The 25361-nt window shown below is 31.5% G+C and overlaps 2 protein-coding genes and 1 pseudogene across 2 annotated transcripts; all 3 read left to right on the plus strand.

Moving 5' to 3' along the window:
• Positions 1–670: 670 nt before the first annotated feature.
• Positions 671–1612, plus strand: LOC112278983 (small ribosomal subunit protein eS4z pseudogene; annotated as a pseudogene).
• Positions 1613–20328: 18716 nt separating this feature from the next.
• Positions 20329–23252, plus strand: LOC141044412 (uncharacterized). The gene is made up of 3 exons (XM_090248112.1): positions 20329–21426; positions 21833–21981; positions 22397–23252. The coding sequence occupies exons 1-3, from the start codon at positions 20463–20465 to the stop codon at positions 22640–22642; spliced, it is 1359 nt and encodes a 452-aa protein (XP_090104238.1). The 5' UTR covers positions 20329–20462; the 3' UTR covers positions 22643–23252.
• On the plus strand, positions 22892–24592 carry LOC112279034 (uncharacterized). Its single transcript, XM_090248113.1, has 2 exons — positions 22892–23025; positions 24315–24592. The coding sequence occupies exons 1-2, from the start codon at positions 22905–22907 to the stop codon at positions 24413–24415; spliced, it is 222 nt and encodes a 73-aa protein (XP_090104239.1). The 5' UTR covers positions 22892–22904; the 3' UTR covers positions 24416–24592.
• Positions 24593–25361: the final 769 nt, after the last annotated feature.

A 25361-nucleotide genomic window follows, 5' to 3' on the forward strand; every position in this document is an offset into this window, starting at 1 on the left:
TAATGAATTATTTGAAATTTATATATATATATATATATATATATATATATATATTCAAAAGCATTAGTATTTGTTATGGAATTCTCTTATTTATTTAGATAATATAAATGATCCTCTTGGAAACTAATCCTTTCATATTCTTCAATAAAAAACCAACTAAGTTGTTGAAAATTAAATAATGAATATTTTAAAGATATCATCAAATATCTTATTTATTTTAAATAAAATAGTATTATTACTCATACTATTATGAACCTCACAATATGTGATATTATTAAAGATATTACATTATTATAGATATTTTATAAAACTTAATTGCTAAATATGAAAATAATATGATTCTTATAATATATACCAAGCTTAATACCACTAAAAACATTATCAAGAATATACAAGCATTTAAAAAAGTAATATGACTATAAATTGATGAGTACAAATTATTAGATTCACTATTTTATTTTTTGACATATATATTCTATAAATTTATATATGTATAAATATATATAAGTATTTTTTTATGTTCAAAAATTCAGAATAGGCATTTGAATAATTTGTCTTTCACAAAATTAGAATTTTATTTTAAATTAAGAGTTATTGTTTTTTTAAAACTATTTTATAAAAAGAAAATATCATGTGTATCCCTAAAATATGTTGAAATATCAAGCCTAGGCATTGGATGCTAGACAAGGTGGGTGATGCATTAGCCCCCAACCCATCTCCAGGATCACTCAAGGAGAGGGAATGTTTACCCTCTTGTAGTGATGCTAAGAAACAGGCTCAAGTATGCATTGACTTACCATGAAGTGGTTGCTATTGTCATGCAACGCCTTATTTCCATCGACCGCAAGGTCCGCACCAATAAGTGTTATCCAGAAGGGTTTATGGATATGATATCCATTGCCAAGACAAACGAGAACTTCCGTTTGTTGTATGACAACAAACCTCGTTTCACCCTGCACAACATTAGCACGGAAGAGGCGAAGTACAAGTTGTGCAAGGTGAGGTCTGCTCAGTTTGGTGATAAGGGCGTTCCACACACTACCACTTTCGATGGTCGGACAATTAGATATCCCGACTCTCTTATTAAGGCCAATGACACCGTCAATATCAACCTGAGACTGGAAAGGTTGTCGAGTTCTTCAAATTTGATATTGGTAACATCGTCATGGTAACAGAGGGCGCATTGGTGTGATTCAACACCGTGAGAAGCACAAAGGAAGTTTTGACATCATTCACATCACAAATTCTACCGGGCAGCAGTTTGCCACCTGAATGGGATATAGGTTCACTGTTGGGTAGGGCACCAAGCCCTGGATCACTCTACCCTGTGGCAAGGGTATCAAGCTTTCAATCGTGGAAGAGGCTAAGAAGCGAACCCAAGCTCTCAAGGCTTCTGCTTAAATGTAGTTCTAGTTTTGCCGTGACTCAAGTGTTCTTATTTGGAAGGAAATCACTTCTTTTAAAAATAAAGATAAAAACCGACATTAAGGTTTTGAGCTATTCCGATTGCATTGGGCTACGCTGCACAAAAACGCTTCTCCCGAAGGACAACGTCGTGCAATATCCGCCCCTGCAAGTGCTTCATACGACCTTTAATGGCAAACTGCAGAGCTAATAATGCTGGTCTCTCAAATGTTGCAGCAACTGCTCTAGGAAAGATACTGCAATCTACATGCAATCTCGTATTAAAAAAATGAACACAGAAAATCTCAGAACTTGATGAGTCTGTGCGCTACCTAAGCAGTCCTGAAACAAATCACGTCTAGGTCGGATTAGTACCGATCCGAATGTCGCAAAAGTCTACAACCTAGGTACCACCCTAGACTATGAAAAGCCCAATTCGAGCTCTCTTTGCACCATGCTTCCACATCTCAACCAAAATCCCAGCAAAATTCAACCCCCATGCTAAACAGAGGAGGCGTACTGTGCCAATAAGTGGGGGAGAGGGCCGGCCAATTTCTCCGCAACAATACTTGTGATAACTTATCAAGTTGATGGGTAGTTTTGATATTAGCACAAAAGTGAGGGATAGATTAACTATTATCAATAATATAGGGGTATTCTTGATATTTCAACATATTTTAAGGGTATATATGATCTTTTTTCTTTTATAAAAATTATTGAATTGATTTAACATATCAAATACTTTTATGTGATTATTTTTAGATAAACATTATTTATAAAATCTATATGCATAAATTGTAAAATATCTATTGTATTAAAAAAAATGTATATATATATATATATATATATATATTATTGTCTTAAAATCATTAAACTTAAAATGACCATAAATATATTTTTAAAAAAAAGTGATAATTTTTTCATATATATTAACTAATTCTAAGCTCAAACACATGTTTGTTGTATAATATCAAGCTTTTAGTCTAATCAATTGTAAGCATAATTATGCTCTTATTTAAACATTTCATAAAGAAAGAGATGCAAAGTTGATCCAATACTTTATATCTTTTGGATAAAACATGTTTATGCTTACAATTGATTTAAAATAAATTTTTAATTTATAATAGAATTTAAATTTTTGTATGTTATCCGACCTTAGATAAAGTAGTGAATATAATGTAATACTGATGAAGTAAATTTATCATACAATAAATTAAACTCTATTTGTAATATGTTATATTTATTACATTTAAATACAATTAATGTTTTTAGCTCAATTCATATATATTATTATTCATTATAGATTCTAAGATATCTTCAAATAATATAATTTGTTTCTATTCTTTTAAATAAATAAAATAATCACATAAATGATTCTAATCTTTTAACATGATTGATTAACTAGGAAGTGAAATAATTATCATATCCGTAGGACACAAGTAGACAAACTAAACAACCTATTAATTAAATTATACATATGAAAAAAAAAAAAAAAAAAAAAAAAAAAAAAAAAAACTTTCCAAGTCTAAGGGTCTAATTAAACATAAATACAAATAATTGACATGACAATGGGTGTATGTTAGAATTATGGTATGGGGAACCTAAAGCATGCATGCTTAAGAACACTTTCAAGGAGCAGTGATAAGAAGAGATGTTGAAAACGAGTTTAAAACTTTAGAAGGCTATAATTTGCTCATATATTTTCTAAATTGCCCAAATGAGATGTATTTGTTTGTGAAGACTATTGCGAGAATTCAGTTTTGCATAGGTTTACTACCAAACTTGTTTTCACGTGGTAGCTTTCACACATTTGAGATAATTTCCTCTGAATCCTGAAGGCACTTTTTGGGGGGGTTGAGGTATTATGAAGCATTGCAAAGGTATGTGGAGCGATGGAGGATTTGGGAATTAAGGATTATTGCAGGAGGAAGGATACACACACTGAGGAACCAAGCTTCTGGCGTTCTGAACCTGGTGCGGTAAAGTGTTGATCTTTTATGAAAAGATCATAGACTATGCTTCTCGTTTGCTGCAAGTGAAATTTCAAGAATTCATCGTTGATGAGAAGCTAATCGTACAATCTTTGTTAGTTGTAATATAGATTCCAACATGCAAGTAGCTACCATTCTTCAGTACTCTCTCGACTTGTGTGATGCATCTTCATTTGCAGAATCACATCAAGGTTTGAATCCACTGGGTTTCACCTCGACAAAGGTCCGGTGTCTTTTACCCAAATTTTGACCAAAATGTTGCCACGCATACTAATGAAAACGGTGTTTCTGCGGAGGACATCAGCCCTAGTCTTCTCTCAATATCAACGTACTGAATTTAGCATCAATCCAGCCCTACCACGAGGTATTTCCATGGAGCTGGTATTTTGTAGATAATCCTACTGTAGCAGGTAATCGCTTATGTTGCAGTCTAATCCCTGGATGGTTACATCACAGCAGGCTTTTCGCGCGGCATGGTTTTGCTGTTCCATCCTGGAAACCAGATCCTGTTGCTTGTGCTTTACCAATTGCAGCAATGGTCTTTCGAGAAAAACTGTTAGTACACATATTATAGGTGAATTCAAGTTTTAGCACAATTTGCTCAATCACCACATATAGCCAGTACCACGTATTAAAGTGGAAATGAGTAACATTGTGGTGTACAACCGGACATTTCTTGACGATCTAGCATATTTTTCAACGTTACAAGTGAGATTTTTTTTGAATCCACTGAACTCTCTTGCACCTTTGTGAAGCCTGGATATACGTCAAAGAAATGGCCATCAGCTCTCGCAAGGACCGATCCATCAGTTGCTGGTGTAGGATATCTGGAATTGCCTGAAATTACATCACAGATCGACATGCAAGGGGGCCACAGGCGAGTGACATCCGCCGATGCGTCGATTCTGAGGCACTATCGGAGAGTGAATAGTGACTGGTTTAGATCCATTGGTAGCAAACCTACCAGCGGCAACCCTCAATGCTTCCAATTTCCTGTTCAGCGAAGACGACGAAAGCGAATTTCTCTGCTCCACAAGACTGAGCTAGTAAGTCCTCTTGGATCAAGCCCAGCTCTATTTTGTGTTATATTTCTGTTTCTTTTAATGTGAGATTCCTCACAAGGCTCTCATCATCCAACGAAGAAACAGCACAGCAGCCTGTGTGGATGCAGAAGCGACTCAATCCACGTGAATTAATACTTAATTTAATTTTAGTTTCTTGAATGTTGTGTAACCATGGAGGTGGAATTCTCATGTGACTTGAATTCCTTATACATCTGACCAAAACACATGTATAAATCTTTTCTATTTGATATATCAAAAAAGTACTAACCTAATCTCATGCTTCTTGCCCAAAGAGAGTTTTCATACCATGTAAAAATATTAGTTTTGATTTAGAGAGAAAATTTATAAATAATTTATAAAAATAAAAATAACAACAACAACAACAAAAACTATAAGATTTCTATTAATAATTTATTATGTTGTATTTTCATAGTTTTCTTTTAATTTCATTAAAATATTTTGATATTTTAAATATTTTTTTATATTATTAAAGTAAATATCTATATTTTAGAATTTTCTTTCATTTTAATTTTAAAAAGACGTTGATTTTAGATAAGAATTTTTTTCATAAGTTTATATATATATATATATATATATATATATATAAATTATTCAAAAGTACTTAATTTTTGGCTTTATAATAAAACAACCAATAGTTATTTTTAAAGATTAAAGATGTAAATTATTAAAATTAAAAAATATCACATCATTAAAAAAAATCTATATATAAATGATAAAATTAAATTTAGTTGATATTTCAATTTGAAAGATTAAGATATTTTTTATTGTTTACTTTTTTATAGAAATGATTGATTTTATAGATTTTTATATCCTAATTTATTTTTATACTATCTAATAAACTTTATTAAGCCTGATTTTTATTCCATCTTTTAATATATATATATATATATATATATATATATAAAGAAAAAAATTATTAAATATAATCTAATAACCTTGTATTTATTTATATATCTATTAGTAGAAACTCATGGTATTGGCCACAAAATAATTATAAAGCTATAACTTTCTTTAAGCATTGTATTTATTCTTGATCAAGAAAGATTTAATATGTGAATTGATGAAGTGGATCATATATATTCATACATCCATGTATATTAATATATGAGGCATCCAACTTATACTCTATCATTATCTCTCATTTCAAAATATTGTTTTTGCAATTTGAATTTCTCTTCCTATGTTTCTTTTGTACTTCCTCATTTTCTTTCTCCACTTCTCTTCTTCCTCATGTTCCTAGCCTCTAACATTCTCATCTTCATCACCCTCTACTTCTTCATCTTCCACATTTTTTAAGCCTTTGCAATGAAAGTTGTGTTTATATTTCTAGACTCTGATCTCTATAAAATATATTTTTTGTATAAACTTCAAAATTTGCTCTTAAGAGTAAATTCATTAGGAATGTGTCTAAATTATATCCATATTTTAATATCTTCAAAATACATTAAATCAAAATTGTATGTTAGTTTATTTGAATGTCAATGCAAGATTTATATTTAATTTTTTTCTTGAGCATGCATTGTATGTATTAGGGAGTTGAAGCAACCTTGTTTTTTTGGTTGGATATTATAATAACATCCTATGCAAAAATTATGTTTATCATTTCAAGTGACACCCCAAATAGTACTTAGTTGCAATCCTCCATGAATGTTTGATACAGATACATTGATAATCCATGTGCCCTTAAGAAGATCTTTGATACAACTACTATGTTATCCAAGCTTAGTTGTAATTTCTCTACGTAGAGGATGAATATATATAGAGCATTATAGACTTGTATGCTGCTCTCACCTTATCTTCAATATTGATAATAAAAGGTGGACCTTCTGCAACTTTATTGGAAGTAGATTTTGAAGAAGTAATTTTTTAAATAAAATTCAATTTAAAAAAGAGACATACTTAGACCAATTAAAATGCTTCAATGTATGTTTCAAAGTTTGAAGTAATATCAAGCTTAGACATGAAGGATTTGGACATATGTAAAAGTGATTTTTGCTTCTAAAGAAAGTCCAATATTATATGTTTCTAATTTATCACTTCTCCCCTTAGACCATGTAATACAATTCATAATCATCTATTTTTAAGTAATATTACAATTCTATAGAATATATCAGAATTATAAATTTACTAAAGGTATTTTATCACTAATTAGATGCATACTTTTATATATAAATTGAATCTATAAATTCCTCCTTAGATGACTTTTCAGCATCATATGTTTTTTTGCTACAACACCATCCATTTTTGCATTTCAATCCTAAATTGTTATTATTATTATCACTCCAAAGACTACTATTACCACACTTATTCTCTTAAACTACTTCCACAATTTAATCAAATTTGCACAAATGCACTACATTGATACAATCTTTGATATGCTATTATTTGCCTTGATCATTGCCAAAACTTGTATTATCTAATTAGGCCATCGGAATCTCAGTATGTTTGTATTGCTCTATATCACTTCTACTTGCTTCATGATTCATTGGTACTACTATTTGCCTATTTTGCTTGTTTGCATATTTGTAAAAAGAAACCATTGCCATTACCTATTGTTCATGCATTCTATCAAGAATTTGAAATAGCATTGTTGTATTGTATAAAAACTTGCTTGAGAATGTGCTCGGCACTTGGCTATAGAAGATTAAAAAAATTGCAACAATAAGTCCTAAAAATTCTAATAGAATTATATATAAATTACAATAAAAGCTTAAAAAATTTAATCAAATATTGATCAAGTTCAATTAATTTTTTAAATAAATTACAAAAAAATACAAAAAAAAAATCTAATTAAAACTTAATTAAATCCTAATAAAATCATGATAAAAATCTTAGACAAATCTTAACCAAATCCTAGACAAATTCTAATCAAATCCTAAAAAAAAAATAGACAAATCCGAATCAAATTCTAAATAAATTCTTGTCAAATCTTAAACAAATTTAATCAAATTCTAGACAAATTTTAATCAAATCCTAGAAAAATTTCAATCAATCTTAAAAAATATCTAATCAAATCTCAGACGATTCCTAATCAATTTTAAAAAAATCCTAATTAAATTTTAAACAACTCCTAATCAAATCCTAAATAAATCCTAATCATATCTTAATCAAATCTTTAAAATATTCTAATCAAATTCTAATTACATCTTATATAAATCTTAAATAAATCCTATTCATATCCTAATTAAATTTTAGACCTTAAACTAATCTTAAATATTAAACATATCCTTAACAAATCATACAGCAAATTAAAACCTCCATGACTAACAATCAAATCATTGATTTCAATTCAAATTTTACAAACAAATTGGCAAGAAGCACAAATATATTTAAGAAAATCAAATTTAATAAATAGAAGATAAATCCTAAAATCTGCTTGGATGATGGTTGGCCACCTTTTCCAATCTTAATATCAATCTTCTCAAGCCAAAAACTCTTAATTCCACCATTAAATACCTCTAAAAATTCATATATATGTTGAAAATCAAGTCTACTATCCATGCATGTAAATTTCACCTTAAACCAATTAATAGATTGCTGAAGATCTTAGAAATCCTTATTAACCTTCAAAACTTCATTTTTAAGACTTCAATCTACTTGAACTTTAATAATCTTCAATCTAATTTTTTGATCATGCTTAAATTTATAAAATGCAATAAAGTCAACTATAACCACAAACCTAAAAAAAAAAATTCTTTAGATCTACTATGAAACTCACAAAATTTTTCCAAATGTAAATCTATTTTTTATTTTACAAAATCAAATTCAATGAAACAACTTTAATTTTGCCAAGCTCTTACAAAGTCATTACAAACTCAAATTGCTCAAAATATATACTTAAAAAAATCTTATAAAGTCTTCTTCCAAATTCCACCCTTTGATTTGCAAAAAAAACTTGAAGTCACCAAAGGTGCATGGTTTTGTACTTTGGAGTCTAATTTCAACCCTAGTTGGCAACTAGTCCTTTTTGGATATCAATTCTTATTTTTTTGAGGTAATTTTTGCTAAAATCAGCTCTTAATTACTTTGAACATATACCTTTATTCTTTATTTTTCTAATATATCTTATTTTGTCTTATTTATGGCCCAAAAAAATAAATAGAAGCCTACATTGCAAAAAGACAGCATTTGCACTTTTAATTTTATTGCCTTTTAACTATTATTTATATTTCTAACATAATTTGCTACAATATTTTTATATAAATATTATTATAATATTATATTTTCTTCACTCTTTTATCTATTAGCCATGTTATATCACAATAATGCTACTTCCAGTAAGATCATGCCATAAAGCCATATATTATCTTACATTTGCCAATTCATCTATCATTGCAACAACTTGGGATATACATCATAGCTATGTATATGAGGATACTTGCACATGTACATATTTGAGTGCATATCATCTTACACTTTGAATCTCTTAAATGCCCTAAAATTATCCTTATATAAGTTATATTATTTATCATTTGTTTTTGTTCCATAGAGTATGTCTTATATGTCATTGCAACTGATATTACATCCATCTTTTGGTCCATCTAGTATGGAATAAATTCATATCTTTCATTAAAAAATTACAAATGTATATCTTTATCTTAATTAGAAACTTTAATCCAAGAGAAATTATTATTTTTTATAAGAGTTATTATAAGCCATACTACAAGGTCTCAAAGAGCATAACATAATTTAAAATGAAGAATACAATACAACTTAGAAAAGAAAGTGAATTAAAACTTAGAATGAAAAGTACAACATAATGGCAAGCACAACACTTTATACTTAGGCTATAGACTTTGAGGGCAAAGAAGCAATTACTGGAAATCCTCACATCTCAAAAAAATCTATGATTAGCAGATTTTAAGGTCTTTGTGTTCTCTAAGGTCTCTTAGTCCCTTTTTCAATATTGAAATATACGTTTAAATTATTGAAATATTAAGTCAATATTTAATATATTTTTGTCTTTTTATCTTATATTCAAGTTATTATATATATATATATATATATATATGATTTTTTTATTTTAATAATAACTTCACAATAAATAAATAAAATGAAAACTGAATTTGAAAAAATACATAATCTATATGATTACATTGTTTATAAACTTATTTTTTAGATATTAAATAAATATATATATTTTTAAAAATAAATTATATAAATTAAATATACCAATTTATTCTTTAAAAAATAATTTTATTGATATTAAAATATTTATATATTTAGAAATAATAAAAGTAATAAAAAAATTAAAAAATCAGAATATTATCTTGTTTTACATTGGTTGTTGGATCTATTAAATAATATGTGATACTTTAAAACTTAAGTTAATATTTTCTATTTAAAAAATATATGTTTGTAAAAAATATCACAATCCAAATAATTCTATATATATATATATATATATATATATATATCTTTTAGAATTTTCAAAATTTTATTAATATATAGAAAGTCTAAAGGATTTTAAAATTTACTTTAATCATGTTATCTGGTTTAAGAATTTAAATCTTTTTATTTAGGTAACAAACAAATGTAAACTTCACAATGATTTTCATTGAGTTGTATTCCATTATATAGTGTCATTACATATTTACTCATGAAATTTTTTTAATTTCTTACAAAATATCTTTAGATTATAGATAAGAACTTCATAAAATGATTTATAATAAATATATAAGTATTAACAGTAATAATGATGTTAAAATTTTAAAAATAAAATAATAAAAATTATCATAATATTTTTTATTATATCTGTATATAAAATTTTAATACATTTACATATTGATTTTGTTACTGCTTTTTATTTATATAAGATATAAACACTTAAAAACTTTGAATTTAACATTTAAATCCAATTGAAATGTATTACATGTGTTAAACTAAAAACAATTCTTTGATTACTAAAGAACATGTTTTTTCATTTAATTTAATTGAATTCTACCATTATTTAGAATTTATATTTGAAACATATATATATATATATATATATATATGTGTGTGTGTGTGAAATTTAGAGCATTATATAAAGATTTAATAACTGAATCTATGTTTGATTAATGAAGTGTTTGTTATTGAATATGTTACAATTTGTTATTAATAAAATGTTTTTCTCAAAAATATAATATAATAATATAATACCAAAATATATATATATATCTTATTATCTTTTATTTTATTTATCTTTAAATATATACAAATATAAAAGAGTACTATTATTATAAAACCATAGAAAGAACAGTAATTATTTTAATTCAAAATCAATGAATGAACACTCAATAATTACTTATTTATAATACATATTTTGATTAAAATTTAATTATACAACGATTTTTTTTTTAGTTCATTGTGCTTAAAATTATACTGATTTGTAGATAAATGAAAAGTAAAATAAAAGATAATTGTTTTATGGAAATTATTTATGATAGAGTTTATGCAATATTTGATGAATAAAAAATAAAAATAGAAACACAAGATTTTTTTTAATCTTATAATCTAAGTTCTTGCACTTACCAATAAAGAATTTCATGTGCCAATTCCAAATTCTTATTATTAGGTGCAAGAACCTTTATAAATTTCTAGTATCAATTATACAAGCTATATATTCTTGATAGTGATCTTGTTGAGCTCTTGATAATCCACATACATCTTCTGCAATTTTCATTTTTCTTCACAAATAAGATAGAAACTTCTATTGGAGATTTTCAACAACATACGAATTTTTTTGCAAGATTCTCATCAATATATTCCTTGAGTGTAGGCAACTCATTTTGCAATGAATTATAGATTTATCAACATAGTAATTGAGTTTCTTCTTGAAAATCAATTAAATAGTCATATCAACAATGCTTTGGAAGAATATTTCCATAATTTTTTTAAAAAATGGCTTGATAATCTTTATACTAACTCAAATTTTTGCTTAAGGTTTTTTTACTATAAAAATTGATGTAGCATAAAATAAAAATAAATAATCATTTTTTGCAGCATGCATAAATGTTCTTGTACATATCAATAAGAATTTGGATGTATTAGACTTATGAATTTCTATTTAATTAATAAAAGTCTAAATTATTCTATACAAAAAATAGAGATTATAAGAAATTTAGTCTATTTAAGTATTATACTTATATAACCATAATAATCCAAAAAAAAACTTAATTAGAGAGAAATATTATAAAATTAAATAATAATAAGATATAACAACCATTATTTGCAATATTTAGAGAAATAATTTCATAGAATATATCTCTATAAGTATATAAATGATTATCTATGACTTATATATGTATAAGCTTAGTTTCTTTTATCAAGGATATATGTATATTTTTTTTAATAAAGCCTTTGTTTATAAAATAAACTAAGGCTCTCAAATCTAATAAGATAAAGACTTTGTAATTTTTTGGTTAGAAACAAACATCTATTATAAAGCAAGATAAGGAATTTGATAAAAAAAATAAGACCTTTATTGTGTATTACACAAGATTCTAAAGACTTGGTCCCTATTATATTTAGATAAATTTATTTTCCAATATATTATATTTTTTGGCAACCACACTCTTTATTTTGTGATTATATTGTTTCTTTGAAAAATATTAAGTAGTGTATTTAGGTTCTTCATAATATAAGCACAATTTTTCTTGATAACAATAAGTTTTTTCTTGTTCAATAGAAGTTTAAAACATATCATATTAATTTGCATAGGATTTGGCTTTGGTGAATAAATTTCTAAAAATTTAAATATTGTTGTCATGACTTAATACTAAAATTATATCTAAATATTGATTTCACTCTAAATTTTCTTCTAATAATCCCATTATCAAGCATGCACTCTTAAAAGTTGAACAAAATGTTCTATTTATAATTTACAAATATTCAAAATTAAGGTCAATATGTAATTGTTAAATAAAGCAAATAATAGAATCTTTCTTTTACAACATAATCAGAAAATTATAACCTTTTAATTATAAATATGTATTAATTTATTGTCAATTTCTTTGTGGTCTTATTCTACATAAGATATAATAGAAATTCCTAATATATTTATTATTGGTAATCTCTATCAAATCACTTATTTTAAAAAATATCATTAAAATTATTTTTCAATTTTTATTACAAGAAAAGATTCTTTTTGCATAATCAATGTGATAAAAAATTACTTGATGCATTCTAAGAAGATGTTTTGCTATTCATATGACATTATGAATCTTTACATGTAATTTTATTTTTAAAAAAAACCATATTTTTTTTGTAGCTATAATAAATTCTATATCAATATATTATTTGTTATAATCTTCTTATCAAGGACATGAATCTCTAATAACCAAAGAGAAAATATACTCTTGTGCCACTTAAGAAGAATATATATTCACTCAAATGTAATATAATATTAATAGTAAAATGATCATTCACAAAAATAAGAAGACGAAAGATTCTTGAAACACCACAAAGAAAAAAAAGGCATTAATTAGAATAAAGAGAGGCTTATTCTTACCTCCATATATATATTATCCAATTAAGAATTACATAAAAATATTTTATAGGATCTTCAATACATGTCTAATTTATAAGACACATGTTAATCTTATAATACAAATATTCTATATGAATTCCACATAGCCAACTTGTACCATAAAAGACCAACATGTGTAATATGTAGCCAACTTGTTGTACAAGTTTTTAATTTATTAATTATCTAAAAATTCATATAAAGTTAAATCTAAGTCTATGACGCTTTTATGGATCTTTTTCACAAGATGTTTTATAATTTTATCTATTTTTATTTACATCTAGCTTATTTTTCTTATCTAGGTAATTACAAGTGTTGATTATATTTGTAACATTATTCCTACTATTAAGGACAAATTCTATAAGAAGCATAGATGACATATAGAGGAAGTTAAAGATGCATTAAAATATAATTGCTACATATATTTATCTTACTTTTCTACAAAAGTAGTTGATAAGTATTATTCATATACATATTTAACTAGATTGATGGAATTGAATAGAAATAAATATAAGAAAGTAAACTTGATAAAATCTTTTAGACAAGCTTTTTAGAAGCCTCATAGATATGGATTTGACTTTATACATATTTGAAGGTGGTATGTAGATTGAAAACTTGGCCAATAAGTTGGTCATGTCAAGCACATGTAGGAAATTTGTCTTATAATTCTAAATTATATCTTATAAATTAGACATGCATCTAAGGACTTATAAAACAATGATACATAACTCCTAATTATGTAATATATATGCTAAAAAGAGTAAAGCCTTCTTTTCTTCTCAATGTCTTTCTTATTTTCAATCTTGCTTTAAGAGTCTTTAGTTTTTATTTTTATTTTTGGTAATAATTATTTTAGTTTTCATGTTATATTATTTTAAAATAAATATCTTTTCTTTAAAGTGAAACAAGAATATATGGAAATTTTTATTGTTAGTGATTCATGTCTTTGACAATTTGACAAGAGTTCTAATTTTCTATTCTTATTTTGTTTTTAAAAGTGAGTGGATTAATTCACTTCTTTTGTTGTATTTTATAAGTTGCAAACTACCTACCTTCAAATTAGTATTTTTTATTTTTAATATTATTATTTTTATTAAAAAGAATGAAATATCTTTTTTGTTGAATCTTTTTATTTAATATTATAGGTTGGAGATAACCATCTTTTGATTTAATTTATAGATTTTTTTTAAACTTTTCTATTATAGAAATGAAAGAAAAAATTATGGAAGCTACACTTATTAGTATTAAGAATAGATTTGCAACTATTAAAAATCTTCACAAGCTTTTCAATACTTTTAAGGTCATAATTTCATATATTACCAATCTCAATTATGGAAGTACCATTCTTATATCTATAGAAGAAGTTAACAATGAGGTCTAATGTCTATGCTAAGAAGTTCTATAATTGAAAGAAGCATGTAGATTGACTTTAAATTCAATCAAAAAAGCCGTGATAATTCAAGTATAAAAGAAATAAAAATTAGTATGATAAAGAAGTTTGATGGGATAAGATCAAAATTTCAAGAATTTTTACAAAAAATCAAGTTTTATCTAAGGTTGCATCTTTATCAATTTTTTGATATATTTACTTGAATTGGATTCATAAGCACATTCATATCTAGAAGTGTTCTTTCTTGGTATGTATTATTGATAAAAAATGATTTATGGCTTTTATATGATCTAAATTCATTCTTAAAAAGGTTTATAAATATATTTTGAAAAAGTGATTGCAAAAAGATAACAAAGAAAAAATTCTTATATTTATGATATAAATCACAATCAGCTACTATATATACTATTGAATTGCAAAACCTTGCTTACAACATGGATTACAATGATAATGACTTTATTATACAATTTCAATATGGATTACAAGATAATGTTGAAGATTTATAATTAAAAATACCAAAAGAAAACTCATTGGAATTATTTATTGCTTAAGCCATTGCATGCAACAATTGACTTTTTAAAAGACACCAAGAAGAAAGATTTAGTTGGAAAAAAAAAACAAAACAAAAAAAAAAAAAAAAAAAAACAAACAAAAAAAAAAACAAAACAAAAACAAAAACAAAAACAAAGAAGTAATTAAAGATTTTTTTGCTATTATTATTCTTTAATATACCAAAATCCATTTAAAAAAGCTATAAAAAAGTTTAAAGGTAACTTTAGTAATGATTTGTATTATCATTTGTTGAAACCTATGCAATTCAAATTTATACATAATATCAATAATATATTATGGGCTTTAATTTTTAGTAGAAATCTTCATGATTCAAGCAAATTGCTTACTGATTTTTTACCTGTATTATATTGAAAAAAAAAAAAAAAAAAAAAAAAATGAGAATGTTATAAATCAATTGATTACAAGCATATAATTTATAATCATGATAAATTAAAAGAAATAATAGTTGAATGATAAGCAATATATTATTTTTTTGAATATGGTTGATTGAGTAAATAACAATATATATTATAGATTGGTTATCTAAGTAAGATAATGCTTGCTATTAGAATTGAAGTACCAATATAACATTTTTATTATATTGACACAATTGATAGGACACTTTAGAACATACCCAATATCAAAAAAAATTATGAAAATTATGGTACTGTTTAGATGATGTTTTTGACAGATTCTTTTTGTTGTAAAAAACTCAAAAATAGTGATTTTTGATGTTTGTTTGCAACAATTCAAAATCTGATCTTGAACTAAAATATTCAAGCTAATAAAAAATATGAAATTAGAAGATAAATTTTTAAAACTTGGATATTTTCTAAAAAAATACTTAAAAATATGTGTTGAATATTTATGTTATTTTTTAAAAAAATATTTTTATCTTAATAAATTAAAAAAATTGATTCTTCAAAACATATGAAAGTAAGCCCAATATTAAAGGCTATAATTCAAGTTGTATACTTAGAATCACAAGAAGTCAAGATATGTAGAGATAAATATTTCATCAAAGTATTTTTTTTCGTATAAAAAACAATCATTTTGATAATCTAAATAAATGTACTATGAAAATATTTCTTAGAATTCTACGTATTTATATCAATACAAATATAGATGTAATTAAACATATTGCCTACAATAACAATTATAATTCAAGTGAATTTTTGAATAATTTAAGTTCACTTGGATTGCCAGTATTTAATAAAGTTGTTAAAGTTAGATGTCTCATTTATTTTTGATTTTTAAATATTTATTTCAAAAACATTTTTAATTATTATTATCAATAAAATAATTTATAATAGATTGCACTTAATCATTTTACATCTAACAAATTACGTTATAGAAGCAAGATTTTTAATTAGAGACTACAAAAAATAATTGGCTTATTTTCCAAGAATCATGTTATGCCCATGATTTGCAAAGATTTTGTTCAGGTTTTAGCAAAGAAAGTTTTCAATAAAATTGACATTTATAATAATAATTAACGAATTCTAAGGAAAATCAGTAAAGAATATATAATTAAATCTTATCCTATTAGATCTTAAAACCCGTATATTTATACATGGAGAACTGTATGTTTTCTTTTTATGATACACTTCTTCAAATATTATCAAGATTCCTCATTATTAAGATAATAAAGCTAAAAATATTATAATAAAATATATATATATCTATATATATATATGTATCTAAAATTTTACTAAAATAACTATTTTAGCTGTAGAAGTAAATAAGAATTGTTTTTTCCAATAATATTAAAAAATTATATCATTATTATTATTTTTATTATCTTGGATTGACATCATTTTTTAGAGATGGTAATTTTTGACTTAGAAAATTAAAATGTATCTGCTTTTTGTGCCTAATGGCATGGATTTCTACTCCATTATATATATATATATATATATATAAGCAACTAAGTTGTGTAATTGGAAAAGACTTTATGTATTAGATTTGAGTTCAATGAATATAATATGAAAGTTTAACTAGCTTAATACAATATACTTTAGAAAAATATTTATTAAAGCTTTTAGAGACCTATCTAAAAATATTTATTTCTACAATAAAATCAAAACTTATCATGCATTCTTGGTATGATATATATATATATATATATATATATATATAATCAGTATGATTTAAGAACTTTTGTTTTTTTGAAAAGCATCCACGGGCCTTAAACCAGGTTATTATTTTCTTGCATTTGTGTGTCTAAGAAGAAGTGTTTGCACATAATTTAATTAGTGTAATAAATAAAGTGAGTTTATAAGTTAAATTATAAAATTTAAAATAATAATAAAAATAGTCCCTAATGAAATAAACAAATAAATAAATAAATAAAATCATGTAATATAAAAGGCACCTAAAAGTCCAAAAAATTTCATTCTCATAATTAGCATTGAAACGATATACATTGAGGTTATAATATTTTTGATATTTTCCATGTAAATTATTTTTATTAGTTTTACATATCGAGTAGAAAAGCAGATTTGATCTTTACCACCAGATGTTTTACTAATTAAACTATATTAAAATGAAATGGCCAAAGCTTAACAAATATTAACAATGAAGTTATAAAATTAAGCTTCCATATGTTTTTTTAATGATTTGGATACAAATTTTATACATGTTCAGTTCAATTTGTTTTATAAAGAAAAAGTATGATCATTTGGTTATCATAGAGATTATTTCACTATGAATAAAAAATATACTAGGATATTTAACACTATTACAATTTTTTAAACATTATCATAGTACACACAAAAAAATCTCTTGTTTCCTCCTTGAAAAAAATCACAAAAAAAACAAAAACAAAAACAAGCAAATTCATTTGGAAATGAGTTCTTTTCTCTCATACATCAATTCCGGCCTACTCTTACATTAAAACAACTATAATTGTGAGAGCATGTAGTGTTGTATTTAGAATGAGTTGTTGAAAATTGAAATAATTTATTAGTTTCAATTTATAATTAAAAATATGTTTATATATATATACATACATCCATATACACACATACTGGCTTAAAATCAACATCTGTGATTCATGACAGTTCCATTTCCAATGAATCACATTCCAACATTGAAACAACTGCTGCCTTTGGAGAATGTATGTATCAAAACCATTTTCATCAATGTTACAACTAAATTGATGAAAACTTTAACTGTTTACATCTGTGAAATTAAAATAAAACAATAATAATGATAAAATCCAGTTAGCTAACATGCATAAAAAGTTATTATTTATAAAAATAATTTAAAAACATTTTATCTTTATATTTATAGAACTGTTAGATGAACATCCCCTTTTACTGTGTAGATGCCTTCTGTGTATTGTTTAGGGATATCCATGTGCCATGTTAATAATAAACCATTACTACAATTCTTGTAACAAGCTAGACATTAATGAGATTGAAAGGTAAAAAAGACACCAAAAAACAACAATATACAACCTCAATGGACAACTTATGAACATCAACAATTCAAAGGCTAAACAAAGCAAATAAATCAAAGGAGATGTCTAGATAATAATTTTGCTAGGTAGACACTATCTTTTAGCCACATCAGTGTCCAGCTTGTTAACAAACTTGTATCACTGGTGTATTATTGGTGTGGCATAGGAGGGTGTTGATGTAGTAAAACAAGGGTGTTACCATTGTGAAATGGGGTGTCCACTTGGCAATCTGTTGTATTTATTGCAATAATAGGATTACACCAAAATTCTTAAAATAAAATGTATGTATGTATGTATATATATATATATATATATATTGTAGAAGTAAAAAGAGGTTCTACACACATACATGGGTACTTATTATATTTAATAAAACTGGAGTTTAATCTTGAATCTTGTGCCAAATTTGAACCGTTTCATGAAAAGTTTAAAATCTTGATACAAAACTGTAAAAATCAGCTCTTACTCTGATGCTAATAATAAGCAGGATTGTTAACAAACTGAAATCCATGAGGTTTCTATTCAATGAACAATTGCCTTAAAAGGCATATATAGGTTATGTGAATTTCTAAGGAATTTTTAATATTAGAGAACCTATTCAAATGAAATTCATTCAAACGATTTTCAATTTTGCATAACATTTTATATTGCAAAACTTTTGCAATGTAAAATTATTTAAGAATTAAATCCAGTGGCAGCATAATGATCTTGAATCTTACCAATAATTTTATTTCAACACAATTCAACATTTAATAAGTAGAAAGACACAATGTAAACTAAATTTAAAGTCTTTATTGAACATAAACTTGCATCTGACTTTGTCATCATCTAGTGATAATCATGGCATTATCTCCTTCACATGATGTTATAAAGTAAATAACGAGATAATGGTTTTAAACATCAGTCTTTAAGAAAATGCCGACTAATCTTTGCAAACATCCAACATATGTATTTACCAAACTTAAATTTTAATTTAATTTATATATATATATATATTTAAAACATGTAATATTAAACAATGGGTTACACCATAGAATTATTGAAACCTGAAAATATGGTGGATTCATATTTATGTAATATTATGTCATAGCCACTGGTTAATGGCTTGTATTATGCTGGATGTTTGCATAGTTGCAAAATTTGCAACCATCCATAGACAGGATTTTTTTAAAAAAAAAAAAAAAAAAAAAAAAAAACCCACATGAACAATTCATTTGTTATAATTGGTCTCAAGGCTTTAACACAAGCCAACTAATAGTATAGTAATAAATGACAAGTAGGAGAGCAACGCAGCTGGTACTCCGACGAAGCATTCAGCACTTCGTTTCCAACTGGAACTGACCTCCCTTCTTGTAACTTCCTAAATCGAGAGAGCTTTAGCGTTACAAAGGATGAAAACGCCATGACGCATGAGCACACAAGAGATGATGCCTAGCATTCGTTGTGCTCAACAGCGAGGCATGCCTTACTCAAAATACCCCCCTCTCTCTCTCTTCTTGTCTTCCCCTCCCCTCCCTTCGAACTATCATCCAACGAACTCTCACTATCTCTCAGCCATCCACCCACCATCCATCCATCCCCGCACGTCCACGCGCAGGCCCCACCCCCACCACGGATGATTCCTCAACTGTGTCCACCCGTCCGTCCGTCCGTCCGTCTGCCCGCCCTGCTTCCCGCCACGCTGGAGTCGTGACGCCGACGATCTCCGCCTGCCTCCCTGCCCTTCCCTCCGGGGGTTCCGTTACGCTACCCGCCCCCGCCCCCTATACCCTGCTACTCCCCTCACTTCCCCGCCCCTCCGAAAACATCCGCCGGGTATCTCGTGACCGGGGCTTGCGGGGGAGATCTGCGAGGCGGGAGCGAGGGAGGGAGGCCAGGGCAGGGGCAGCGGAGCGGGAGCTTGGGCGCGGCTGGACGGGGAGAAGCGGCGGGGCTGGACGGGAAACCAACCCAGGCAGACAGGCAGGGAAGGGAAGGGAAGGGAAGCGAAGCGAAGCGAGCGGGGTCGCGAGGGAGGGCAGGCGTGACGTCGAGGCGTGAACGCCGAACTTGGCCTTCGCGCTGTTGGTGGATGCTGTGGGTCGCTCCTCTGAAGCACACCATGCAGGGGATGGACGACGCGGCTTGGGAGCGGGCCGTGGAGCAGGCGTGCCATGGCCAGGCTGCGTTTCAGGTGGAGTCTCTGACGCTGGATGGCGTGGTGAAGTGCGCGCAGGGCAAGCTGCCGAAGTCCAAGGTGTTGGCTTCGTTGTCGCAGCTGAAGCGGCTGTCGATCGCGAACGTGGGGCTGTCGTCTTTGGCGGATTTTCCGTCGCTTGCGCACCTGGAACAGCTGGTACTGAGCGACAATCGAATCGCGTCGGGGTTGGAGCACTTGGTGGGCGCGGGGCTGAAGTCGCTGCGAGAGTTGGATTTGTCGAACAACAAAATTCAGGCCGTGGAGGACCTGAAGCCGCTGGCGGAGCTGAAGTTGGAGTCGCTGGACCTGTACGAGTGCCCGGTGACGCGCAGCGCGGGGTACAGGGCGAAGGTGTTCGGCATGATGAAGTCGTTGCGGTTCCTGGACAAGAGCGACGCGAACGGGAACGAGCGGCCGGAGTCGGACGAGGAGGAGGAGTCGGAGTCGGAGGAGGAGGACGTGGACGACATGAATGGCGATGGCGATGGCGATGGCGTGGAGGGCGAGGAGGAGGAGGATGAGGAGGAGGAGGGCGTGGAGGGGGAATCGAAGGGCGCGGCCGTGCACGAGGAGGACGACGACGAGGGGGAGGAGGATGAGGAGGGCGAGGACAACGAGGAGTTGGAGGACGAGGAGGAGGACGAGGGCGGGAGCTACCAAGAAGAGATGGCGATGGCGTCGAACCGCGGCGCAGCGGGGCCGGGGCAGGTGGGCAACGAGCACGGCAGCGAGGAGGAGGACGAAGAGGACGACAATGTGGAGGTGCAAGACATCGAGGAGGAGAGCGAGGAGGAGGTGGGAGAGGAGGACGACGAGGATGCGGTGGTGGACGAGGAGGACGAGGACGACGAAGAGGGTATGTGGCTTACTCGTTGGGTCGGTAGCGAGGGTGGTTTGTGGCGCGCCGTGCGTGAACCTTGCACGCGAACGCAAACGCGAACGGAGAGAGATGCGTGGAGGCGCGGGGGCTTTGATGAGTTATGTGGTGACGGCCGGGGAGGCTGTGGTGGGAGGGGTGAGGGTGCAGCCGGGGACGTGGTGGTGTGGGCGTGAGGAGGGTGGTGCGGTTTAGCGTGGGTATGCACCAGGGGGAGTGGTGGTGGTTTGTGAGGTTGAGATGCATGACGAGAATGGGTGAAGAGTAGACGAGCAGGTGTGTGGGTGGGGTGGGGGGCTATGGGGGCCGGTGGATGTGGGGTAACGTGGGCGGGGAAGGTACTGTTTGTGGGCTGATACAGGGCGAGGTGGTATGTGGTGTGCAGAGCCAGCGAGCGGTGCAGTAGTGAGCACGGAGGGCGAGCTGGACGTGCAAGAAAACGACGAGGACGAGGAGGACGAGAACGGGGAGTTGGGGGAGGACGACGAGGAGGAGGAGGACGCGGTGGACAACGAGGAGGAGGTGGAAGAGGAGGTACTGAGTGGCTCTTGAAGTGTGGGAACGAGGAGAGGGGGTGTGAGGGTTGGAGGGTGGGTTGCTTGGAGCGTTTTACCCTGGAGATTGGAGCATTCGGGGTTCGGGTGGATGATGGACGAAGGGGTTTAGGGGAGTGACGACGAGGTTTGGAGGAGTCCTCGCGAGACAGGAGTGTCCTGGTCTGGGAGAGGTGGTGCCGTAGATGTCTGGACGCACTGTTGGGATGGCTTGTTTTATATTTGGGTCGTTTGTTTGTTCTGCGGACAAGTTCGTTGGAGCCAGGTGGAGTGCAGGGCATAGCGCACGGTGTGAGCAGTATTGGCGGGGCCGAGATGTAGGTTTTTGGTGGTCTTGGCGGTCCTTGTGGTGTCTGGGTACCTGATAATGCATAAGGTGCGGTTTTTATCCTCAGGAGGACGAAGACGAGGACGAGGAAGAGGAGTACGGGACGAAGTACCTGGTGCAACCCATCGCGCAGGCGGAGGAAGATGAGGGAGCTAGCGACTTCGAGCCCGGTGAGGACGAAGAGGTGGAGGACGAGGATTTCGAGGACGAAGAAGACGACGTGGTGGAGACGGCACAGGAGCTGGAGGTTGCGAAGCAGAAGAGAGCAAGGGAGGAAGGTGGCGAGAGCGAGCAACGGGCTGCGAAGCGCTGAAGTAGGGTCGTGTGGTAGAGAGGGTTTGAGTTGTCTTGTCCCGCCGCGGGCCGAATATGCAGGCTACTGGAGGGAATGTGAGGCGGGTGGAGCTCCGAAGACGTGGGGGAGGAGGCGCGGAAGGAAACGAGAGGATTTGGGCCCCGCTAGTGGGATAAGAGGCTAGAGCGGGCCCAGCCAGGGATGGGCCCGCAGAGCAGGAGAGTTTAAGAGGTGGCAGGGAGGTGCTGAAAGAATTCTTTGTAACAAATGTACAAGTAGCATGGTAGGGACACGGGCGTCGGGGTGGCAGTCTTTAGGAGAGGTGGCGAGCGGGGAGGTGTGGGAGGGTTGCGGGTGGCGTCCGGTTGGAGCAGAGCGGCGGACGCGCAAGTCTCTGGCGAGTAGGTAGAATTTTGAGATAGGTGATACAAAATTGAGCCGATTCTGAGATGAGAACTTTTGGGAGTTTGGGGCCTCGATGTATGTCAATATATGGGGGGGATGTGTGGATCTCGTGTCTGGCTGGATTTTGCGGTTTTTGTGTTGTGGATATGTGGAGAGTGTGTAGGTGATAATGGTAAGCATTTGATGGGGAAGAGATCGTTGAATAAAGTGGCTTTTGGACGCACGGTTTGGTCGCATGGTTGTGGGGTGGTCTGATTGTGGTAAACTGGAGGAACAGCGTGAGGGTCATTGATGGTTTGGGTCGTGGGACATGTGTGAAGCGCGTCGGGGAGGTGTGTGCGGTGGAATAGATGGGCTGTGCGGGTGGGGAATTTTGGTAGAAGTTAAGAAGTGGCTTGAGGTGCGGAGGAACGGGTGAGTTCTATCATGGAGGGTGGGATGTTTGTGCTGCGGGTGGGGATGGAATGGAATGCATTGTGAGGCGGAAGTACAGAATCGTTGGATGGATAGGGGGTGAGAACAGAGAGCGCTGACATGGGTGGAGGCACGGGTGCTGGTGTGTGGGTGGTGAACGTGGTCGCGCGGTAGCGAGGGATGTTTGTTGGGGGCGGTTGGAATGTTGGAGTTTGGTTGATGTGGGAAGGTTGTTTGACTGGCGTGGTTTGTGAGGGAATGGTTGGAGTAGCGGTATTGGGGTACCTATGGTGAAGTTGTGGGATTAGGAAACGCGAGAAGAGAAGGTTGTGAAGTTGCGTTTCGTTTGTTGACTGGTATATGCGCATTTATTTCGGGTTATGATCTGGGTGTAGGAGGTTGCGGGTATAGGGGGTGTGGCCGTGGGCGTGGGCGTGGTCGGAATGTGTTGTCGTTCTTGAGCACGAGGCGCGTGCTTGTTAGTTTTCGGGGATGGAAGTGTGTGTATTGTGGCTTGAAGTCGTAGTCAGCAGGGTCCCACAACGAGGGTGATGAATGCGTCGGGGAGGATGAATCAGTTTACAGAAGAAGTAGTGAGCACTGTGTATGCAACTGAGGAGGAATGTGAGCGTGGCAAGTGGGAGCAGCGTGTGGGTCCGGGAGTGGGGTGGGGGTGATAGTCTGGACGATGATGCCAAAACGGGATGTGATATCAAGCTTGTTGGTTTGGCACGTGACATTGAGATGGTGGATGTATGGAGTGTTGATGGTGGGAGTAAGGCCGGGTGCATTTGCAGATGAGTGGAAATAAGCATTTTCCAAGCACATGTGACTGCATGGGCTAACGAATTTAAGGTAATGGTGGTTGCAGGAATGCACGATAAGCGGTCTGTGAAAGGCAGAATTGGATATGCCTTGGAATCGCACCGAAAACTGCTTGTGTTGGATTCTTTCTTGAGATTAATGTATTAATTAATAACTTTTGGCTTGCGAGTTTGAGTGACGATCTGCTGTTGGTAGTACACATTGTTCCAGTAATCGATTTTGTTATGCACATGTTGTACATAAACCAACATGAATTTTTTTTATTTTTGAATGAAGATGTGACATTATTATTTGTTGGATTACAAAATCGTTATTTAAATCCTCCTTGAATCTAGATTGGTGATGCTGGTTTAAGATGGAATGGCTTTTGTTTTTTTTGTTTCTTTATTTGTTTTTTTTTCCCTTATTGGTTATTTCCTTGTGCTAGTAACTACAGTGCATTGTGTTACGAAAACTTGTGCTTTCTTTTTGTGGCAATAGGCAATAACTTATTTCAAGTTCTGACCACATGATATCCAGCCTTGGAATTCAATTGTTCAATGTATATTCATTTAAACGTATTTTTTTGTACTATCTATAAATGTCAAGCAGAATGTACAAGGTGGTATCACTTTAACTATTAGTAGCACATCAAAAAATTTCGACTTTTTATTGAGATGTGCTAATGTTCCAAACCATTTGAATTTAAAGAGGGAAGTTTTGTGATATATGTCACTCTTTAAATATATAATAGAGATTTAATTCACTATTTGTCATAGTGGATTTAGATATTTTGGGTGTGATTAGGATAATTTAAGTATGAATATGCTATAGGATATGAAGTAATAAAATTTAAATGACAAGTTGTATGTCCTTGGTTTTACTTAGTGTTATCTTTATGTTGAAACTCAAGATGTAAAGAGTTAAATAGATGATTAGTTATTTTGTTGTAAATTAATATTTATATTTATCTTAGATTTAAAAATATATATATATTACAAGAAAATATCATATACATCTTTTGAAAATGCTAGAATATTAAGAATATCCTTGAATTCTTGATAATAGTAAATATATCCCTCATATCAATGATAATAATAAATGGGCCTTTGTT

This window comes from Physcomitrium patens, chromosome 2 (assembly GCF_059467195.1).
Source record: "Physcomitrium patens ecotype Gransden chromosome 2, ASM5946719v1, whole genome shotgun sequence".
NCBI classification, from domain to species: domain Eukaryota; kingdom Viridiplantae; phylum Streptophyta; class Bryopsida; order Funariales; family Funariaceae; genus Physcomitrium; species Physcomitrium patens.

Coding starts and splice junctions, on each gene's coding strand:
- LOC141044412 (XM_090248112.1), top strand. CDS start 20,463: ATGCTGTGGGTCGCTCCTCTGAAGCACACCATGCAGGGGATGGACGAC. Junction 21,427..21,832: donor GGACGAGGACGACGAAGAGG/GTATGTGGCTTA, acceptor TGTGGTGTGCAG/AGCCAGCGAGCGGTGCAGTA. Junction 21,982..22,396: donor AGGAGGAGGTGGAAGAGGAG/GTACTGAGTGGC, acceptor TTTTATCCTCAG/GAGGACGAAGACGAGGACGA.
- LOC112279034 (XM_090248113.1), top strand. CDS start 22,905: ATGGTAGGGACACGGGCGTCGGGGTGGCAGTCTTTAGGAGAGGTGGCG. Junction 23,026..24,314: donor GACGCGCAAGTCTCTGGCGA/GTAGGTAGAATT, acceptor TGGTGGTTGCAG/GAATGCACGATAAGCGGTCT.